General features: G+C 37.1%; 2 protein-coding genes across 3 annotated transcripts in view; one reads left to right on the forward strand and one right to left on the reverse strand.

Annotated features, from left to right (window-relative positions):
• Positions 1-92: 92 nt before the first annotated feature.
• LOC139814556 (NACHT and WD repeat domain-containing protein 2) lies at positions 93-21,492 on the reverse strand. Its single transcript, XM_071780876.1, has 26 exons — positions 21,182-21,492; positions 20,933-21,021; positions 20,407-20,523; positions 19,998-20,201; positions 19,735-19,879; positions 19,204-19,429; positions 18,929-19,127; positions 16,984-17,226; positions 16,718-16,915; positions 16,426-16,565; positions 15,694-16,296; positions 15,312-15,417; positions 15,064-15,236; positions 14,655-14,874; positions 13,794-14,006; positions 12,978-13,179; positions 12,784-12,907; positions 12,354-12,707; positions 11,652-11,870; positions 11,443-11,589; positions 11,102-11,307; positions 10,806-11,005; positions 10,507-10,676; positions 10,275-10,433; positions 9,930-10,119; positions 93-380 (listed from the first exon to the last, which is right to left on the reverse strand). The coding sequence occupies exons 1-26, from the start codon at positions 21,282-21,284 to the stop codon at positions 231-233; spliced, it is 5,100 nt and encodes a 1,699-aa protein (XP_071636977.1). The 5' UTR covers positions 21,285-21,492; the 3' UTR covers positions 93-230.
• The window catches only part of Nipped-a (Transcription-associated protein Nipped-A), a 33,405-nt gene continuing 15,694 nt past the window's right edge, over positions 3,940-21,650 (forward strand). Inside the window, exons 1-3 of one of the 2 annotated variants that reach the window (XM_071780873.1) lie at positions 3,940-4,178; positions 4,279-4,423; positions 20,464-20,551. The gene's annotated coding sequence lies outside the window, so the exon portion shown is untranslated. The remainder of the gene's footprint in view (positions 4,179-4,278; positions 4,424-20,463; positions 20,552-21,650) is intronic. The other variant, XM_071780875.1, reaches the window with a different exon arrangement.

Raw genomic sequence — 21,650 nt, forward strand, 5'->3', positions numbered from 1 at the left:
TCCTTAGCGAGCGAGCGATCAACCGATCGTGTTGTCTCGCGACTATCTTTTGACAACTATCGCGAACAACTCTTTTGACGAAGTAGTGATCTAGTAGTGTATAGATATCTGCGTAATAACGAAGATTTTTGCCGTTTTTAAACGCTAAATAGACGGAAAAGACGACTACGAAATGCGACTACGGAGTATAGCTAGCTTCAGGATGCACCGCGCGGTGATACGCTCGGAATTTACTCCGCGTTTTCATCAGTTTCCTCGATTGTTTCCGAGACGTCGCCCGTTGATTTCACGCTCGCGGACAGGTCGTGCGTCACGCGGGCGATCCGGGCGGCGGCCTTAAACTTTATCGCGGCCCGATGTTTCTCGGTCTTCTTCTTCCACTGAAACAGAAAACCGATATGCGTCATAAACCGATTGGGAAGAAGGCCAAAACAAAATAAGACCATATCCCTTGATCCTCACACGGTTTTAGCCGCTTCTTCTTTGATTTGATGATCGCGGTTTTAGCCGCGCATGTGCAGTTCCATTGTGCCATGGGCTGCGGTTCGATTCACGCTCACAGCGCAAGTCGCGCTTGAGTCGTGGACGTGTTCGGACGTGTTTTGTACTGAATAAATTTTTTAAGATTGCTGATGCAATCACAATTTCTACTCAGACTTGCATAGTAATTTCCACTCAGACTTCGTTACGCAATCAGTAATTCAAGCTTTGTTAAACAAACAGCGGCAAATCTGGCCGTATTGTCCGCTGAAAAGCGGCAGAAGCCAATAAAAAATAAGAAGAAGAAGAAGACGCTCACAGCGCTGAAAGCATCGCTAGGCCCGATTCTCTAACGAGAAACGTATGCGCAAACTCTGCTCTAACAGAAAGGCTGCAAATTGATTGGCTATCGCACAGTTTTTAGCCAATAAGCTTGCAGCTTTTCTGTTAGAGCAGAGTTTGCCATTAGAGAATCGGGTCCCTGGGACCGTATTCTCGAGCCTGCCCTAATGATTTTCGTATGCGACTTTCTATTTGAAAAGCATTGGATTTCGCATGCGAATTTCATGAAAACGATTCGAGAATAGGGCCCCGTAGTGCGATTCTGTAAGGGCCGGTTTACAATGGATGTTGTAAGTCGTGAGTTGTAAGAATTGGCTAATCACAGTTCATTATTCTTCGACCGCAAGGAGAATAATGGACTGTAATTGGTCAATTCTTACAACTCACGACTTACAACACCCATTGTAGATCGGCCCTAATGCGGGGTCTACAATGGGAGTCGCCAAGTCGTGAGTCGCAAGAATTGACCAATCACAGTCGATTATTCTCCTCAAATTTGATTGTGATTGGTCAATTCTTGCGACTCACAACTTTGCGACTCGCATTGTAGACCTAGCATAATGGGATTTTTACAATTCGAGAATAATCGACTATGGTTGGTCAATAGCTTACTGGTTACGTCTTACTGCATACTCCTGCTGCCATTGTAGACGACGCTTAAGTCCCGGACACAATTACGAAGCAACTGCTATGAAACGGTTTTTCCCAAATTTTAGCCAAATTAATTAACGAATCTCATTAAAATTATGCTCGTTTTAATCAGTAAGATCAGCCGCAACCCGGTACATAGCCGGATTTTCCATTTTGGCTCTTAAAAATTTATAATAAATAAAATACGGACTCGCAGCTATGCCAATCCGACAGAGGTCTCCACTCTTACTTCTGTCGATTCTTAAGGGGATCCTTTCTCAGGCGTATTTCACTCCCTTTTTTAGCAACTGCTCCAACACTTCTTGTCGGGTTGCGGCTGATCTTACTGATTAAAACGAACATAATTTTAATGAGATTCGTTAATTAATTTGGCTAAAATTTGGGGAAAAAACCTTTTCCTTGCCAAAGCAGCTGCTTTGAAACGTTTTTCCCAAATTTTAGCCAAATTAATTTTCGAGTTTCTATACAAAAACTCGAAAATTTTATTTTGACCATTTTTCCAAAAAATCACTCTGTAGCAGCTTGAAGGCGATGCTGCTGATTACAAATATCATAGTTAAAGTGCGATTTTCTCATTATTTTGGCCGTAATACGGATTTTACGATTCTAGTAATAAATGACTCCTGTCGACCCTTAAGGCCTGTGTCCACGATGCTAGAACTTGGTCTAAGTTTTCGGACCGAGAGGCCTAAAAAATTATTTTAAAAAATTATTAATTTAAGCCCGTATCGGACTACGAATTGGAATTGAGATTGGATTAAAATTTGACCAATCAGAGCAAAGTTCACTAAACTTGAGATCAGTTTTCTTTATTCTAATTGCTTAAATTTCAATCTAATCTCAATGGTTGCGGTCAGCCGAACCTCTGCTTAGCGAAAAGAAAGGTAGCAACTGAATGTGATTTGTTCTTACCTTTGAATCCAACCAATTACACTTAATTGCTACCTTTCGCTTCGCTAAGCAGAGGTTCGGCTGACCGCAACTAATCCCAATCCGTAGTCTGATATACGGGCTTTACTGAAACTTGGACCGTGTGGACACACGAGTTTTGCATTTAAGTTCACAGTGTGTCCACGATCCAAGTTTCAGTAATGCGAGGTCTACAATGCGAGTCACAAGCCATAAGTCGCAAGAAATTGACCAATCACAGTCGAATTTGAGAAAAATAATCGACTGTGATTGGTCAATTTCCTACGACCTACGACCCACGACTCGCATTGTAGACCCCGCATAAAACCCGTGTCACACTACGTATCGCGGACGCGGATCGGATTGGGATTACGGATCGCGGATCGGATATCAACCAATCACGGATAAGCTGCTCGTCTATGATTGGCTAGATTACGATCCGCGATCCGCAATCTTAATTCGATCCGCGTCCGCGATATGCTCGTATCAGACTACGGATTGGGATTGAGATTGGATTGAAATTTGACCAATCAGAGCAAAGTTTACTAAACTTGAGATCAATTTTCTCTATTCTGATTAATTAAATTTCAATCCAATCTCAATCCCAATCCGTAGTCTACGGGCAATACTGACACGGGCTTAAGGTGATCCTAAAGCTGTCTGTAATACCTACACTCGTTTTTAACAATATTTGCTTCGTATAAAAATTCTACAACTTGATGATGTTACAAAATGAGGGTGCAGGTCCATTCACTAGACATCAAGGAATATCATACCGTTTGTAGAATTAGGCTGAAATTCCAAACAAAAAAGTTAAACGAAAAGTACGATAATGTACGTACATTACGTTCACGTAATCGTACTTTTCGTTTAACTTTTTTGTTTGGAGTCTCAGCCTAATTCTACAAACAGTATGATATTCCTTGATGACTATTGAATGGACCTGCACCCTCATTTTGTAACATCAAGTTGTAGAATTTTTATACGAAGCAAATATTGTTAAAAACGAGTGTAGGTATTACAGACAGCTTTAGGATCACCAGTGCCCGTCTACAATATGTGTTTTAAACCCTAAGCCTTAAGAAATTGACCAATCGCAGTCAATTATTCTCCTCAAATTCAACTGTGATTGAACAATTTCTTAAGGCTTAAATTTCAATCCAATCTCAATCCCAATCCGTAGTCTGATAAACGGGCTTTACAGTCGAATATGAGAAGAACAATCGACTATGATTGGTTAATTTCTTAAAGATTACGGCGTAAATCAACGGTTACCTCCTCTATAAATCAGCCTTTAGGGCTTAAAACACCTAGGGCCGGTATCACAGTCTCCGATTAACGTGATTTTCCGATTAAACTCATTCTTCGTCTCTTTCTAGAGGGACAGTTAGAAAGAGATGCAGAGTAAGTTTAATCGGAGGATCACGTTAATCGGAGATGTGATACCGGCCCCTATTGTAGACCGGAACTTTTCCTCGGTTCAAGAACTTGGACCAAGTTCTAGCATCATGGACACAGGCCTTTATAGTTGTCTACAGTTCGTGCAAGCGCCGCTTTCGTTGAGTTTTCGCACACGAAGAGTATAGACAGACTATAGAATAGAATACGGAATATCGCGCGAGAGCATGCTGCACGCGAGAGCGGTAAAGAATTAAGATTCGTTCGTTAAGTGACTAAATAATTCATCGTTATTTTGTTCTTGTCGCCGAATCGTCGCTCGGAAGATACGGATCTCCACGTTAACGAGAAAGAAGAGAAACTACTTCGATGGCGATGCGTGACTTTACACTGATAAGGTAGCTTACGCGGGACACGTGCCGCACGTGCACGAACACGCTAAGATTTGATCAATGTGAAAAGAAAAAGATAAGATACGACCGTTGTGATTTCTCGTAGATCGCACGAGAGACGCGGCGAATGAGGCCGGAACTCCTCGCGAAACCAAAGCCGACGGCTCCGTCTTGACTTTATCATTCCGTCGGTAGTATCGACGAAGATCGCGTCAATTGCGAGTATTCGGTGGCAATCGACAACGCCTCGCGTAAGTCTCGATATTTCTCTCGATTGCATTTATCAGTTCTGTCCTTCAGATACGCATTTTTACTGCTACAATAAACCTAATTTAATCTAACCTAACCTAACCTAATTTGAACGCGCATGTAAACACGAACCTCGGCGCGCTTCGGCGAAAATTTTAATGTAATATCGAAACGCAGCCAATAGACCTGTTCTTTTTAGCTGAACTTCTTGCACGGTTTATTTTTCTTTTTCTTTTCATGTTGTAGAAAAAAGAGAAAAGATAAACTGTGCAAGAAGTTCAGCTAAAAAGACCATGAAAGAAAGGCCTATAGTGTATTTGACGCAAACTATAGATTTTCAGTACTGACAGTAAATATCGAACTGCAGTCATTATAGCAAAAATATGAAATTAGGAATTGTGTGTGCTGTTAAGGTATATCCAGACAAACTTGCATAGGTGCATAACCATATGCATAAAGAAACGGATTGGTCTATTTTCTTATGCACATGCATATGGACCAATCAATTCTCTTATGCTTATGTTTATGCGCTATGCAAGTTTGTCTGGATTGACCTTTAGTAAGTTTATATGCATGTCAACTTTATTACGCGAAAGCGTTTAAGGGGATCCTGCAGCCGTATGATTTACCGACATTATCGTTTTTCGATGGATCTTTTAATTGGCTTTACAGAATTGCAAGTTTTTGGTCTAGAATTAAAGTACGCACAAAAATCTAGGGTAGAAAACGCGATTTTATATCAAAAACACCAAAAAATTAAAAATGTTACTTAATTTGGGCACATACAGCTGTCACCTGACGACAATATTTACTTAAAACAAAAATTCTGCAGTTTATACATACATAATGTTTATCATCTGCCCTTGGGAAAACATGTAGGAATAATATCGTGCAAGTAGAAGTAAGATTCAATGCGTACAAAAAAAGATCCATCGAAAAATTATTTTAGTAATGCAAATACGGATGCAGAATGACAAGAAGAGCAGCAACAGTAGTTGCCGGATCTTGCGTAAAATGGCGAGCAATCGAAAAAAGGACAGATGTCATTTCGTTAGATAAAGACAGATATAGGGAAAACAAAATTAGAAAGGTTGACATTATCGACATCGAGGAAGTTCGCCAGTCACTGCAGGATCTCCTTAAAGTTTGACAATTGACACTTTTACTAACGAATGTACGCACTTGTTTTTCTAGTTTAGTACACTCTAATGATGTACAATTCGATGTTCTCTAGTTTACCACAAATGCAACAAATGGAAAATTATATAATCAAATTAGAGAAAAGGCCATTTACGGTCAGGACTGCATCTTGGTTGTCTAATAATAATATTCGCGTGAATTTATGTACAATTTTCGTAGCCCTAGTAAACCACGCACCATACACGCTATGTCGCCCGTGTATAAGAGTATAACTTCAATAATTAATTATTCGACAACCATATGCAGACAATTGTCTTCAACTTTGACATGGACGACAAGTTCCCATAAAAATCCTTCATAAATTTTAATTAATTCTTATATTATATTGATTTGAGCAACCACCCTCCTCATACAGCACACTTGTCCAAAAGCGGGATATAAGACGTCTAAAAGACGAATTGGCTTTACAGATTTGAAATCCTTTTAACACGTTTAAAGTACATACAGAAATAATGGGTGGAGTGGTAAATTGAAGACTAAAAACTTAAAAAAATTGAAAAAATTATATTTGATACTACTTGGTGTACCTAACATTTTGTACCTAGAGCTGTCACTTCATGGAAACTTTCGTTTTAATATACGAATTATATAGCTTACGTGTAGAAATCGAAAATACCCCACTAATCGGACTAGATCAAAGAACAACGTTGAATCATTGAAAATAAGATTAAAAGCCTAATAAGAAAGATTTTCACTGATCGCAGATTTTATACATGCGTACACACACGCAGTGTACATAATCTGACAAGGACAGATCTCGTAGGATTTCGTTGGATAAGGACAGAATGATCAAAATAATCGATATTTTTAATTCCGCTTAGATAAGGGTGCTTTCCCGTCGGAGTTCGGCCGTCACTCCAGGATCCCCTTAAAGGGATCCTATAGCAAAGGTCGAACTCCGACGATGTTGACAATGTCAACATTTCTAATTCCGTTTTCTACATTACCGGCCTATATCTGTCTTTATCTAACGATATATCTGTCCTTGTCCGATTGCTGCGTCATCTCTGCAATACTGCTCATTCTATCAACCTGCATGTGCCTGTGCATAATAAAACTTCATAAAGGCCTGTGTTCACAATGCTACAACTTGGTCCAAGTTCTCGGGCCGAGGAAAAGTTACTGAAACTTGGATCGTGGACACACTGAATTTGGATGCAAAACTGGTGTGTCCACGATCCAAGTTTCAGTAACTTTCCTTCGGTCCGAGAACTTGGACCAAGTTGTAGCATCGTGGACACAGGTTTTTAGACAAAATCTATTTTTCTAGATTTTGAATCTTTAGTTCTATTTGCACGATATTGTTCCTACATGTTGTCCCTAGGGCAGTTCTATGTCATTTTGTATATATAAACTGCAGTATTTTTGTTTAAGTTGTCAGGTGACAGTTGTGTATGTGCACACATTTTTAATATTTTTTCGTTTCTGATATGAAATCGTGTTCTGCCCTAGATTTTTGTGCGTATTTTAATTCTATAAAAGAGTTTTGCAATTCTATAAAGCCAATTCAAAGATTTCTTTTAATAAGGAAATGTCGGTACTAAAAAAAAGAAATAAAATAAAACCTTAGAACACTACACTTCTTAAAGTCTTGTGTACACGATGCTAGAAATCGATTCAAGTTCTCGATTCAAGTTCTCGAATAGAAGTAGTTGTACTTTGATGATTCTAGATAGCGTTATAGTCGAAAAATGTGGGGTCGAGAGCTGAGCATGAGCCTGGGCCCATGGAATATATATATATACACATATATATATATATATATATATATATATATATATATATATATATATATATATATCTCTTTTCTCTATTTATCAAAGATTTATGAAAGTTATATACATTTATATCACGTGCGTGGAAAGTGGCCCATTACGCGCGCGCCATCTGTGCGACAAATAGCCAATTCCATACACGAGTCAAAACAGTGCGGTAATGTTACATTACCGCACTGTTTCGACTCGTGTGTGGAATTGGCCATCCGTCGCACAGATGACGCGTGCTCAATATGGGCCACTTTCCACGCACTTTGTAATATAAAATAGGGTGTGTAACACGTGCGGGTTGAGAATTGGACACGCGTGCGGGTGATCGCACTCGCCTTCGGCTCGTGCGTCCACTCCGCACCGGTGTCCAATTCTCAACTTCCCGCACTTGTTACACAAATAACTATTCCGTTGTCCAACGTTACATTGACTATCATTGACTAGCTATTTATAAAGTAATAACGTTGGCAACATGGAATTGAATCGATAACTTGTACGGAAAAATGGGACAGGATGCATTTTTCTGTACGAGATTTCTGTTCGAGAAATTCATCCGAGTTGCCTGTGTACACGATTCGAGTTCTAGTAACTTTTTCTCGGACCGAGGACTCGGACCGATTTTTAGTATTGTGTACACAAGGCTTAAAAGTCCCGATTCTGCCACACTGGGTGTACGATACCCAGTGTAATTTTAGTTATCAATAATTTTTTGAAAAGTCGATATTTTTAAACAATTTTTTTTAATTTAAACGCGGAATGTCAGGAATGCGCTTGTGTCATTGTAATTACGATTAACACTTAAAAAAACAAAAGTTAATTTTGGAAAAAGCTCGAATAAAAATTTCCTGGCTTACAAAAAAGCGCTATTTGCTTCTAAAAATTACTTTTTTTTTCAACGTTGTATTGTATAAAAAGACTAATTGTTTGTTAAAAGTAAAGGATGTAGTTTTTTAGAAAGAAATAAGAAATAATGATTTCTTCAAAAAATTATTGTTTATACGTGACAAAAGTTGACTATGGGTTACTATTTCCAACGTCTGTTAACCTCTAACCGACAGTTAACTTTCAAAATAGCCAAATTCTATTAGCTATTCCGAAAAGTTAAAAGTCGGTTAGAGGTTAATAGACGTTGGAAATAGTGACCCTATGACGCAAAGCTCTCACACCACACATGGGTGTAGCACACCAATATTGTTTTTAATGGAGTGTCATACATCTACTAAGCGACAGATGAGGCTGCGCAACATGAGTTGTAGAGGGGAAACAAAAGTTTATTTACCTTACCACTTTGGTTTCCTAACTTCCTCTATATAGAAACGACGGGCATTTTAATAATAAACGTGGGTGGGCTACACCCAGTGTGGTGTTCTAGGGTTAAGAGGATCTTAAATATCAGGGGATCGATTGTGTATCTTGAAACGAGGTGAAAATTACAAAAGTGAACAGATTTTACTAGATTTTGACCATTGAAATCATAGACACTCTAGTAAATATCCTCACTTGTAATTTTCACCTCATTTCAAGAACCGTAATAGGCCCCCAGATTTGACTATGAATACCGGCTCTAGTTTCGAAAGGAAAATTTTTGACTGCAGGACATTTTACAAAAAACAAAAATTTCTGTATTAAAACTTTAGCATTGAGCTGCTATTTTAAGTCAAGAATTTTCGAATTTCGACTTCAGGGGGTCGATTATAGTTCTTGAGGTCAATTCTGTATTTTGAGATGAAGTGAAAATTACAAAAGTGAGGAAATTCACTAGAGAATTTACAATTTCATTTGTCGAAATCTAGTAAATTTGTTCACTTTTGTAATTTTCACTTCGTCTCAAAATACAGAATCGACCTCCTTGAAACGAAGTAAAAATATGAAAAGTGAACAGATTTACTAGATTTCGATCAATGAAATCATAGATATTCTAGTGAATTTCTTCACTTTTATAATTTTCACCTCGTTTCAAGAACCGTAATAGTCCCCAGATTCAGAATTAGCGATCCAAAAGACTACTAAATATGGAGTAGTAAAGATATCGGCGTGAAAGAAGTATTGGTTCCTTTAATTTCGGGACCCGTGACATATATGTATGTCATGCTGTGCCTTAATGGGTTAAGTATCACATAACAAAAAGATACTTTTGCTCCTTCGTTTCATTTAAATTAAAAAGTATTAAATTTCATGCAATTCAGTTAATAGGCCATTCACGAAGAATTTATATCTAGTGTGCTTTTACTAAAACGTTTTGATAATATGTTTGCTAACGAGTGCGTATGCTCATTAATGACCTAGTTTACACCGACCTCTTGATACGCGTATCAAATAGTATATTTGAGCTGATCAGCCAATAATAATCAAACTAATTTACTAGTTATTTACTATTTAATACGCGTATCAAGTAATCGGTGTAAACTAGGCCAGTAATAGTAAGCACGTTCAATTTTATTCTTTAAAATCTTTTTCTAAAATCTTAAGTAACTATGTACATTTTATTCCTTTCTCTAAAATCTTAAGTAACTGAATACATTTACCAAATGTTCTTTCTTACCTCTTCGTCGCGAGACGGCACATTTGCAAGATATTCCTTCATCTCAGGCTTTTTAGGATCGGCTATCGCTAATACCGATACGCAGCCGTCCACTGTCCCCAAAACAATGCTCTTGCCATCGTGCGTGCTATCGATAGCACTCAGCTCGGCCTGCACTCGGTAATTGGCTATCATCTCACAGTCTGAAGATCTGTGAGATATGTTATACCCACATATAATGTATTCTAAACACATCGAGTTAGTATATAGGCACAAATGATTTGAATCGTAATTTGAATAAAATCTCGAAGTAACTTGTGATTTTCTAGATTAATTAGTCCTTGTCAGCCTCGAATGTGTACTTGCCTGAAGACTCTGATAGTCTTTCGACCGCTGTGATAGTACAACACGTACTCGTCTGTACGATTAAACATTGATATAACGGTAAACACGCCTTCGGCTACCTTGGGTATATACGTTTTCACGCTTGTACCTTTCTTTAATTCTATGAGTTCAAGGCCACCTCTGAAAAATATATTTAGTCGCTTTGTAATACAATACGTAATTAAAAATGTGTGTCTGAATAACGTCTGCTCACCTGCTAGGTGCATACAAAGTATATTTGCCATCCTTGCTAATGTTTCCACTCCATTTTGGAATCGTACGTATAATCTTTTTCTTACTAATATCAAGAATTGTACCTTTATCAGAGCCAATGATACCTATCCATTGTGGTTTGTTAGGCATTGGTGTAATGCATATAATATCCTGTTAACATAAATTTCTGTAGCAACATTACTTTATTTCGACTCAAATCTCACCGAAAAATTTCTCTATTTAAATTATGTTTAAAGATTGTCCCGCCATGATAATAAATCAGCCAAGTGAGCTCGTTACCTTAAATCCAGGCAACTTTATAGGTATTTTACTGATTAGCGTTCCTGTTTTCGCGCTATAAATTACAACGCAATCCCTGTTGCCCTTGTCAGCCGCTGGTACTGCCAGAAAAGAATCGTCCGATGTTATCACAACTTGTCGGAAGGGTGTACCGGTGTTACTTCTTACAGGATAATCCAAAGAGAATATCATTCTGCCATCTAATATGAATATATGATACATAATATGTATTTATTAACTTCTCAAAGATATCCGCTCTACGAAATTGAATCGAGAATTATATTAATATTCCCTACCAGGAATATTTCTCATGACAAGAGTCGCCGTAGTTCGTACGTTTTCCACTCCTGTAGGATTATTGGGCCTCGAAATGGCTATGAACTTTGATGAGTTCTCTATCAACGTTAACTGCTTGACGTTTGTCTGCTCTTCCTTGAACAATACTTGCTCCGTAATTCTGTTCCAAATAAGAATATTGCCCGATTCTGTTGACACAATATACCTGAAATGAGAATTACTTCTGATTCTATCCATTTTTTCCAAGCTTGGTTCTTGTTTTAACTCCACTATATATCTTGAGCCTTGATATAAAAAAAATTAATTTTCAGTAAGATTAAGTCGGGCGAAATTAACTCACTTGCTGTCTTGCGTGATGCAGGCGTGTGTAACAATTGCTCCTAGCGGACTGTCGGCTAGCTTTGATATTAGTCTACCCGTTAGCAAGTCCCAAACACCCACGCAATCTCTGGTAACTGTAACGGCCAAGTTACCCTCTTCGGCTAAACTGTTTCATAATAATACAGAATGAGTCACGTAAATCAAACTTTTTATTTTTTACAAGATTACCTTAACATGTCTATCTGCAGCTCGTGCCTGTCGATAACGTGAACTTGCTCGAAAATATTGTTGATGTTCCACACTTTGACGCTTCTATCAATACTCGATGTTACAACGCTATTCCAATTTGCAACTGTCAATGCTTCCAGTTGAATGATCCTTGCGAAGTGCGCGTCCAGTATTTTTACTAAATCTGACGTCTCGAGCGACCAAACGTACAAATTTTTCCTAAAAAAGGACGATTTAAGCTCGTATATCCGTTTTTTTCCCATAATTTATAGTGTTTGATAATACGAGGTATTTATTCAATAAGGACAATATTCTCTGTTAGAAACTGAAAAAACTTTTTTCTAAATCTTAATGCAATCCTCAACTCTTATTTTTAGAATTTTAACTTGGAATTTCTCTAAAGCCTCAAATCAAGCTTTTATTACATTACAGTTAACAGAACCAGTTTTCATCGTTTCTCGCATTCTTATAAGACACTTTATCTGCGTATCCTCTTTTTTTTTTACTCATAACTCAAAAACTGTTTGTATCTCGATATTTTTGTTGCGGTAAATTATTTAGAAGACTAGATTTGATGTTGAACATCGACAGCGCCTAAATACCTATATTATTACAAACTCACAATGTTTCCCTATTTTATTTTTTCTTGCCATCTGCAAGAATTTAAGTTTAAAAGAACGGCGATAATTCTTAGATGCGCACCTTACACCAGCAACAGCGTAATTCTTGGTGCCGCTGACCATGACAGAATTCGAATACATCATTCGCGTACTGATGTTCCTAACTCCGTTCGGTAACATTAAAACATGCGCGTCGCTTTTACTTTCCAAAAACCACACGATGAATCCATTCCCGGTCGTCGCTAACAGCATTTCCTCCTCTCTGTCCAACTTCAGCTGTAACAGATACTCCACATCGTCGTTGTACGCCCGCGGCATATCGAAAAGTTTTTCCCAGTAAGATGAGGTCTCATCGCTCCTATATTTCGTGATTCTATAATCATCCTTGCTTGTACATGCGTACAAAGTACTCTTGTCCTTGGTCATGACCAAAGCACTGAAAAAGTTCATCATAACAGTCTTCTATTATTGTAATCTTTCAGCATAATTTCTTGATATTAGTTCCGTTTTACCTGTGAAACTGGAACGGATCCAATGATGTCTTCTTCCTGTAAGTATGCAAAAGCATACGCGTGTCGTCGAGACTTCCCGACCAGAATACAATTCTGTAGAGATCCAAATTCGTATACTCCACGTCTATAAGGGAACGCAAGAATAACAACCACGGTGTAGGAAATATACAGGGTATAGATAAACTGTTTCTTACACAAAATCGGCCATTTGTTGGAATCTTCGGGATTGCTGTGAGTGTCGAGCAGGTTTCCTCGCAAGTCGAATCTGCACCAGCCTAGCTTCCCGTAGATAAAAGCGTACTGGTTCATCAGATGCACACCGCACACCGCGTCCTCGTTCGGTAAAGGATTATTGATAACGACGAATTCGCTCGTCAGGGTGTTCAAAACGACACTCTATGGAAAATCATACGTCGTGAAATATCTTTCAATTAATTCGAAGCTGATCTTTCCTAATCCAAAACATCGGAACGTTGAGAATCTTTGAGTTACAAAAGACTTCTCAAAGATCTTCATGAATCAAGTTTCGGACATAATAACATAATAAAGAACAAAATTCATTTAATTTTAAATCGAAAAAGAAGCTTTATCGTTTTACTTTCTCGACAATTTAAATAATTTCTTAGATTTAACCCTTCGTAGTCACACTGGGTCAATTTGACCCACCCTCATTTGGATCTAAATATCAGCTAAATATCTAGCTTAAAATGGAGCTTGGTCCGCCATCTACAAGAGTTTGAAGTATCCTCTATAGATAGAGACCGTTAAAAAAACAAATGTTTCGCGAATTTTTTTTATATGTTAAAAATTCCTGAGGCACTTCTTTTTTTATAGCAATCAATTTAGCAATATCGCAAGTGCATTCGAGAATTTTTTCAACACGATCGGTGGATAAATGGTCAAATGGCGAACGATCAAAGTTCGTCTCGGGTCAAAATGACCGAGTCAGAGTGACTTTCTTGATTGAAAAAATAGGTGTGACCACGGAGGGTTAAATGAGCTTATTGTACCTGATAGTTGGTCGTAAAAGCCGCAGCATATCTGTTATCGGGGCTTAATACCAATTGTTGCATTATACCCTCCACGCCAGGATTAATATCCCTCGTCATGTCACTGGTACTCAGATCCCAGGTGATAAATTTATTGGATATCGATACAACGTAGCGATAATCTGACGTTAAGCAAAATCCGAACACCGCGAACTGATGGCCTTCCAACGAGTACTAGAAAGTGATATCGTGATTCAGAGATATCCCACAAGTCAGTTGCGCAACTTTGCAGAAAATAAAAGCTTTTTGATAGAAATGAATGATTTTCAATGCTTTTGATACTATATATATATATAATAGAAATTGCACGCTCGCATGTAACGTAATTCGTTGTCTTCAGCAAATACCACATACTTACAATATTTTTTGTAATGCCTGTTGCGAAAGTTCGATTTGAGATTGAAATTAAATTCAAATAAGAAATAGTATGTAGTGAATACTATTGGAAAATCGGTTATTGGTAAGTGAAATATCGAGGTTCTGTGTACATCGCGAGCGAGCAATCTCGGAATTCCCGAAAAAACGCCCGGAAAAACCAAGGGATGAAGTCGCTGATCGGTAAGTGAAATATCGGAAAAGCGGAAATGACTCAATAGTGTGAAACTCGAGTAGAAAAAGTCCGGTTACGACATGTTCAATCAAGGAAAACATTTATGCGGTCCGATTTTAAATCGCCTTTAAATCAACGACCCGACACACTCCTTATGTTTGTCCACAATAAGGATATAGAAACACAAATGAAGTCGTTTGAAGAAAAACGACGCCCGGGCGAAGCCCGGGTAACCAGCTAGTAAACTATATAAATGAATACATAGATTATACCTTTAATGGTCCACCAGGTGTGTGCAGACAATGATAGAGAGGAAGCAGAGCGCAATTCTTGACGCCGTCATGATCGCATGCTCGGAGTAACATTCTTACGTTAACATTTGCACCGATCTCGGGCAACAACCGACCGATCAATTGCGGCGCGAGCATATCGGGATGATTTCCCAGGATTGCGCCACCTAGTCTCAGAGCATCGGCGACTAACATGAGTTCCCTGAAAAAATTCAGAATATCACAATTAACAGTATCTGCAAATTATCTATAGAATATCTGAAGAATCGAGACGTCCAAAAGTTTAAAAAAAGTTGGAATGTCGGATAAATTGTAATATTACTAAATTATTAATATTACTAATATACTACTTTTGCGTTGTCCGAGAAAGTACCTGATTTTTATGGTTTACCTGACCAAACTTTGGTTGTCAACAAAACTACACGCATCTTCGAAATCAGAAAGCACAGCTTGCAAGGGACAAGAGCTCAGCTTAGCGTGCAGCCACTCATAATTAAATAAAACATTTTCGAAGAGATCCTTAAAGCGCCGTGCTCTTACCAGATGAAATGGTAATTCGCCAAACTTCAATCGTGAAACAAAGAGTAGATATTTTTAGCACTTGTCTGTATTATAAATTATGACATTTTTCGTAAGTACCTTTCGTAAATTGTATCGCGAGATGGTTCCTTCCTTTGAGTAAAACGCCAATGGTTGCTCTGGTACTTTTCTATCTGCCACACCTTCCTTGTCTGTTAAATTAAATCTGTAAATTATAAAGCTTATTATTGCTTTATTATGCAATGTTTCTTTAACAGTTAGTAAAATTAGCTTTTTTTGATCATCTGTGTTTGGAGTCAATTTTTTAATATGATATATTGTATCTTTTTAGACTAAATGAACCGTTAATATTTTATTATCTTAAAAATTGAAGCCTAGTTCTTTATATAAGTTTATAAGAATTATTCTTCTGCTGCCTCTGACATGAAGTTACATTAATTGACTTAAAATGTTACTTATCATAACGATCCACTGTATTTACCGATGTCTCTGTATCTCGGTGTACTTGAAAGGCTTCGGTTTGCCGCCGCCCCAAATTCCTAGATAATAGTCCGCTATCATGGAGTGAAAATACATCGCCATGTTCATGTTCTTAAAATATCGCTCTTTAGCCGTGTCTCTGAATTGCCTATGGTACCAGTTCAAGACGCTTACACCGTCCGCTTCTCTTTCGCTCAGGTAATTGGGCAGATCGTTTCGTATTCTGGTCCAGAGTAGAGGCGGGATGCGTCTCACCGGCGGCAAATGGTATTGGTAAACGTCGTCGAGGACCTTGTCGTCCAGGGAGATCAGATCCTCGAGCTCGGACTCCGACAAGCCAGACTTAGCGGCCGTAATATAGGCCAGAGCGTGGAATACCAAGATTTTACCATGCTGTTTTTCGATCCTCTCGAATAGCATCATTATGCTGTCCATCACCGTGCTGGCCAGGTGCGTGTCCGCCGGTTTCGTATAGCTACGCCATCGACAAATCTCCGCAAACACAAGTTTCACAAAGATCGGTAGGGAACATTTTGATATAGCGTTCGCCACCAACCGCCATTGGTAGTTATTCAGATCTCTCCTGGCCGTTTTCATCCACATTCTGAAAGATCGGTGAATAATATATAAAATGTTTCAAAAGAATGTTCAGGAAGTCAAGGATAATATTTTTTTGTCAATTTGAAGCGGATTCTTTTCTTAACAATTCTAATAATATTAATTATTTATTTACTTTATCACGTCCATGGCTAGATCCTCGCCCAAGGCAGTTACCTCGATGAAGCTTTCTTCGGTGTCTATCATCCTGCGCAGCAACTGATAATCTCTCGAAATCACCGGATTCGATTTCTCCGCCGCGCAGGATAAAATCATCTAAAACATACGTGTATATGTTGTTAAAGTTAAAACTTTTTCTTATGCAGAACTGATTTGACCAAAATTTAAGCTATATCTTAGAGGCTTTTTTTCGTAATTTACTTTTTTTTGCTATATTATTATTATTTAATGGTTGCATTCATATTTACCTTACAGTTTGGTGGTAGCCTCGTAGGTAACCACGATAATTTGTTACCCTGTACACCTGTCAGCTGATCGACACTATCCAGAAACAGTAGAATCGGCTGTTGGCCGTTAGCTAAAGTCAACAAATATTTGAAGTAGGCTGTAAGCGGCACCAAATCATCTGGAATCTCCTCAAATGACAATCCATAATTGTACGAAATCTGTGAACAGCAACAAAAATGTTTCATTGTCATCTTCCAAAATGGAAAGAAGCATAAGCGGCACTCACTTGTTGACAGATGGAGATCAACGTGGGCGTGAGCGCACTGCTGTCTGGGGTAGTGCCAAGATACCGAATTATACTGATCGGTTTTTTACCGGTCAGCCAGGTGCTGCTCGTCAAACCCGCGCTCTTCGCCAACAGAGAAGTCTTGCCGCATCCTCCTTCCCCGTATAACACTAACGGCTTATCGCTGTTACCTAGCATGTAATTTTTTATCCTCTCCAGCGTGTCCTCGCGTCCGTAAAACACCTGTAGCGAATGCAAGAGTAATCCACGAAAAAAATAAAAAATAATAATATTGATTAAAAATTTCGAAGTTTATGTTATCTAATATAATAAAACAAATAATATACAGGGTGTAACAAAAAGGTCGGGAGACTGGATTATCTCGAAAAGATGACGTTTTCGGAAGAAATGTTTTAGACAAAAGTTATAAGGTTTAAAAAGATCTATTTACTGACTGTATTAGTCTGACCTTCGGTGGAGTCATTAAGGTCAAGTCTAGGTTATTTCACATTTTTTAAATTGAATCCGCTATTTTTTATTGCATATTCTTGTAGCCCTTGTCGAGACGTTTTCAAAACACTATAATAAAGCTCTCTTTCGTTAAGAATTTCCTGAGGTATTTCAAAGTTTGTCATGATATTTTTGATATAAAATATGAAATATCTCGTAAAGTATTCAGTTTTCGATAATTTTACCTTGATACTTTTATACGTAAAATAATGAAAAAAATCGATTTTTATAAAAAAAAAATACAAAATTTAAAAAAATTTGATTGTACTTTGCAGACATATTCGATTTTGTAAAATTGCAAACGTACAAATTAATATTATTATTTAATTCCTTTCATTATTCTACTTGAAATTTTTAAGTTAGAGTCTCCATGGGATGCTGAAAATTTTTAAGTGAAACGCCCCCATATTGTAATATATCGTTTGAAAGGGCATGAAATAAGAAAAATTTTGGCGCAAACCAGAGGTCGATACGTTGATCTGTTCGAAAGTTATTTAGGGTCAAACTTCAAAAAAGCCAATTTTTGACAACATATCGACCTCTAGTTTGCGTCAAAATTTTTCTTATTTTATGCTCTTTCAAACAATATACTACAATATAAGAGGTCCCATTTAAAAAATTTGAGGTGACCTTGTCCTGACCTTGGCGACGCCACTCAAGGTCACACTGAAAAGATCAATAAATAGATCTTTTTAAACCCTACAACTTTTATATGAAACATTTTTCTTAAAAATGCGTTTTTCTAAAAAAAAATGCCTGATATGGGCGCTCTAATACACCCTGTATATATGCATATGGTTTAGATTAGAAGCCCTATAATCAGAGACTGGCCATCAGGCGATTTCTTCAAAATCCTGCGAGAGAGAATGATATAAGAGAGAAAGAGAAAGCGATATACATTCATATTGTTTTCTCTTTCTCTCTTAACCTTTAGAGGGCGGGGGTGGTCGAAATATCGACCACCCAAAAAACACAAGCTATTTGATGTTTTCAGGCAAAATTTGGTGTGTTGAATAAGGGAAAAATAGTAAAAAAAAAAGTTTTTCCGCCCTCTAAAGGTTAATTATATCTCTTTCTCTTTCTTTCTCTTGTTTTTGAAGAAAAATGGCGGCCCTATTAAAAGTGGCCTCCTTACGGCCAGTCTCTGATTAGAGGGTCTCTAGTTTACATATACCATACAAAAGAGGAATATACATATATAAATATTAGATTGGTTAGATTTATCACATTTGCCTTTAATTAATAACTTCTATCACTCAAGATAATCATCATCGGTTTTAATGCCGTTTTTCATACAGAGAAAAGTTTATCAGTCTCTTTTTTAAATTCCTCTTTTAACTTTATTCATAACAGCAAGCCATTCAAATTAATTTAATACTTTACACATTATATTTCGGCCATATTTAGAATCTTGATAAATTTCCTTTTACTCTACCTTTACGGAATTATTACAGGCATGTAGGTGTTGCAAAATCTCGGTTATTATTTGTCCCTGCGCGGAATTATCTTCCTTTCTCATGGCACGGTCTACGAGCTTCACTATGTTTCTGTAAAAGTGAGTGATGAAGTGCTGAAGGTACTCGCCATGAGTTTCAGGATCCAGACCCTCTCTCCCTATCCATTCCACCGTATATCTGCATAAAACATTGCACGATTAAAGTAATCGCAACAGAAATTGCTCTCGTGAATTTTTGGGGGAGGAGGAGATACCTCTGCAGATTCGTGCTCTCGATTTTATTCGGTAGTCGCTCGTCTCTCAGATCGGCCAACAATTTCGAGGCTTCGTTATCCAAACTTCTATTGGCTATATCCAAAAATAAACTGGCCTTCCTTAGATTTTGGAGATTAATGTTGTTTATGTATCGCACGTACGCCAGGCAATGATTTTTCGTATTTTTAACGTTCAGCACACCGTTAATCACTTCCCGCTCGGTCACTGTTTCAGGATTAGTAATTATTAGGATTTTATTACAATGCAAATACATATATGAGGTAATGCAATCCTAAATATGATCCAAAAAATATTTGGGCTTTAGTGCTAACGCTTGAAAATTTTATTAGTGGCCAGAGAACAGTTTTTATATTTTATATTTTTTCTTGAATGTTTAATATCTTAAAGATTGTATGAAAAATTATCTTTATCAACAGAAGACATAAGATTTATAAATTTTTATTATATTTTATCGGTATTGGTAAAATCGAGCTATGTTTTCATACTCGTATCTATTGGATCTTTCTTACCGGACATGAAATAATTATGCATTGTATCCTTGTCAAACTTCCCGTTATTAAATAAGGATTGCGCGCCTTTCCTGAACATTTTTTGCATTTTGCACATGGTGTCCCACCAAATCGCTTGATCCTCTTGTTGCAACTTAGGTATTCTCTTAAAGATACACAAACAAGAAGATATAATTATAGGAAAGAAATAATTGTATAATAATTAAGTAGCAGACAATGCATTGTATAAGTAAAATTATTGCACGTAGCCGAAAGTGATTTACTTTATTATTAAAGTTTTTGAGGATAGACGAGATTGGTTGTAATATACTTGTTGGCGGCACAGCATTGCTATCCTTCTTGTACCACTTATCCAAAAGACTAACGTCCATTCCTTGACCCTCTAATTCTGTTCTTAACATCTCTAGTTCTGAACTGAGAACATATGTTGGTATAGGACGATATCCATATTTCTGTCCAAGGAATACCTATGTAGAAAAATATTATATTTGTTTTTTGTAAATATTAAAATGACTTATGCTTTTTCAAACCTTGGAAAAAAGTTGAAAGAGCATCACACAATCTACTGCTTAATTAGAAATTTAGATATATTTCTGAAGTTATAAACTCTCGAAAAAGAAGTTTAAGTAACGGAGGATTAAACTGTTTAAATTAAAAAGCAAATTTACTGACAACGAAATTGGGTCCCATAGACAGTCTCTGACAATTTTCTATTTCTCTCATACACAGCTCTGTAGTCATATGATCGTCGGTGGCTTCATCACGTACACCCCATCTCATATCAACCACCTGCAAAGAAGGATTTAGCCATCATTACGTAAGGCAAATTTTGATTTCTATTAATAACAACAAAATATTTTAGTTTATATAATTATTAACCAGAGAAAATTATTAATTAGATAAATAAAATAGCGATTTATGCAACAACTGATTTTGTCGATTATCCAAGTCTAATTTAATTGTAGTATATGTATATGTGATCTAAATGTAATTATCAAGTTTACTCGATTCCTATCAAAAATTAACATAAAAAGGTTGAATCCTATATATGTATATTACCGGTACCTGGCACCGTGAAAATCAATTTCTCTATCCAAGATGTATAACTCATGTTTTACTATGTATATTTATCAGTATACAGTTAATAGCTTGTCTCAATGTGCCATATTATTTTCTTTCTTATGAAATAAAGTCCTACCTGAAATTCTAAACCATGTTTTTCTCTGCAATAGTCCTTGAGTTTGGGATAGCACTGAGCCATTAAAGTATTTCTTTCCATTGTCGTATCTGAAATATAATCAAATAAACAGTGCTATATTTCACATTGCAATATGTCACTTTATACTACTTTTGCATTTTCTTTCAAAGTTTTTAACACTAAATTGTATCTTTTATTATTTTTATTCTACTGTCTCTTACTGTAACTATAAATATATTAACAACTTACCAGTAAAAGTCGAGCTCGTGAATATCCGCACAATTTTTGAACTGACAGGTGGTAAGGATTTCAATGATCCCGAAAAGATTGAATCAATCGTTGTTTCGTCCATGTTTTGTCTCTTAATACACCTTTATCTCTGAGCTAGAAATTTAAATCAGTCGAGATCTCTTCTTATCGCTTGCAGCAATGCTAGCAAACTAAAATCCGCACTGCGTTTCCAATGTCTTATACATCTACAATAAAACTATAGTATCTCGTGAGCTGGTGGAGTTTGTAGCTCATCATCTTCGTTTGAGTGTTCCATATCACAGAATTCTTACATTATCTACTATAGCTAACATGATATTATTGTATGTTATACTACTACAAAAGTCCGTAAATTACACAGAACATATTTTCTTTTTAAAATATACATTATATAAATGAAAAAGTTTCTGATATACTGAGCAAAGTGGTTGCTAAGGCTTGTTTACAC

The sequence above is a fragment of the Temnothorax longispinosus genome, chromosome 6 (genome assembly GCF_030848805.1).
Source record: "Temnothorax longispinosus isolate EJ_2023e chromosome 6, Tlon_JGU_v1, whole genome shotgun sequence".
NCBI lineage: Eukaryota > Metazoa > Arthropoda > Insecta > Hymenoptera > Formicidae > Temnothorax > Temnothorax longispinosus.

Bases quoted from the DNA above. Each gene is read 5' to 3' on its own strand.
- LOC139814556 (XM_071780876.1), bottom strand. From the start codon at position 21,284: ATGGACGAAACAACGATTGATTCAATCTTTTCGGGATCATTGAAATCC. The intron at 19,128-19,203 runs GTATCTCCTCCT...TGTTTTATGCAG, and splicing joins GAGAGCACGAATCTGCAGAG to ATATACGGTGGAATGGATAG. The intron at 14,007-14,654 runs GTATAATCTATG...ATCACTTTCTAG, and splicing joins CACCTGGTGGACCATTAAAG to TACTCGTTGGAAGGCCATCA.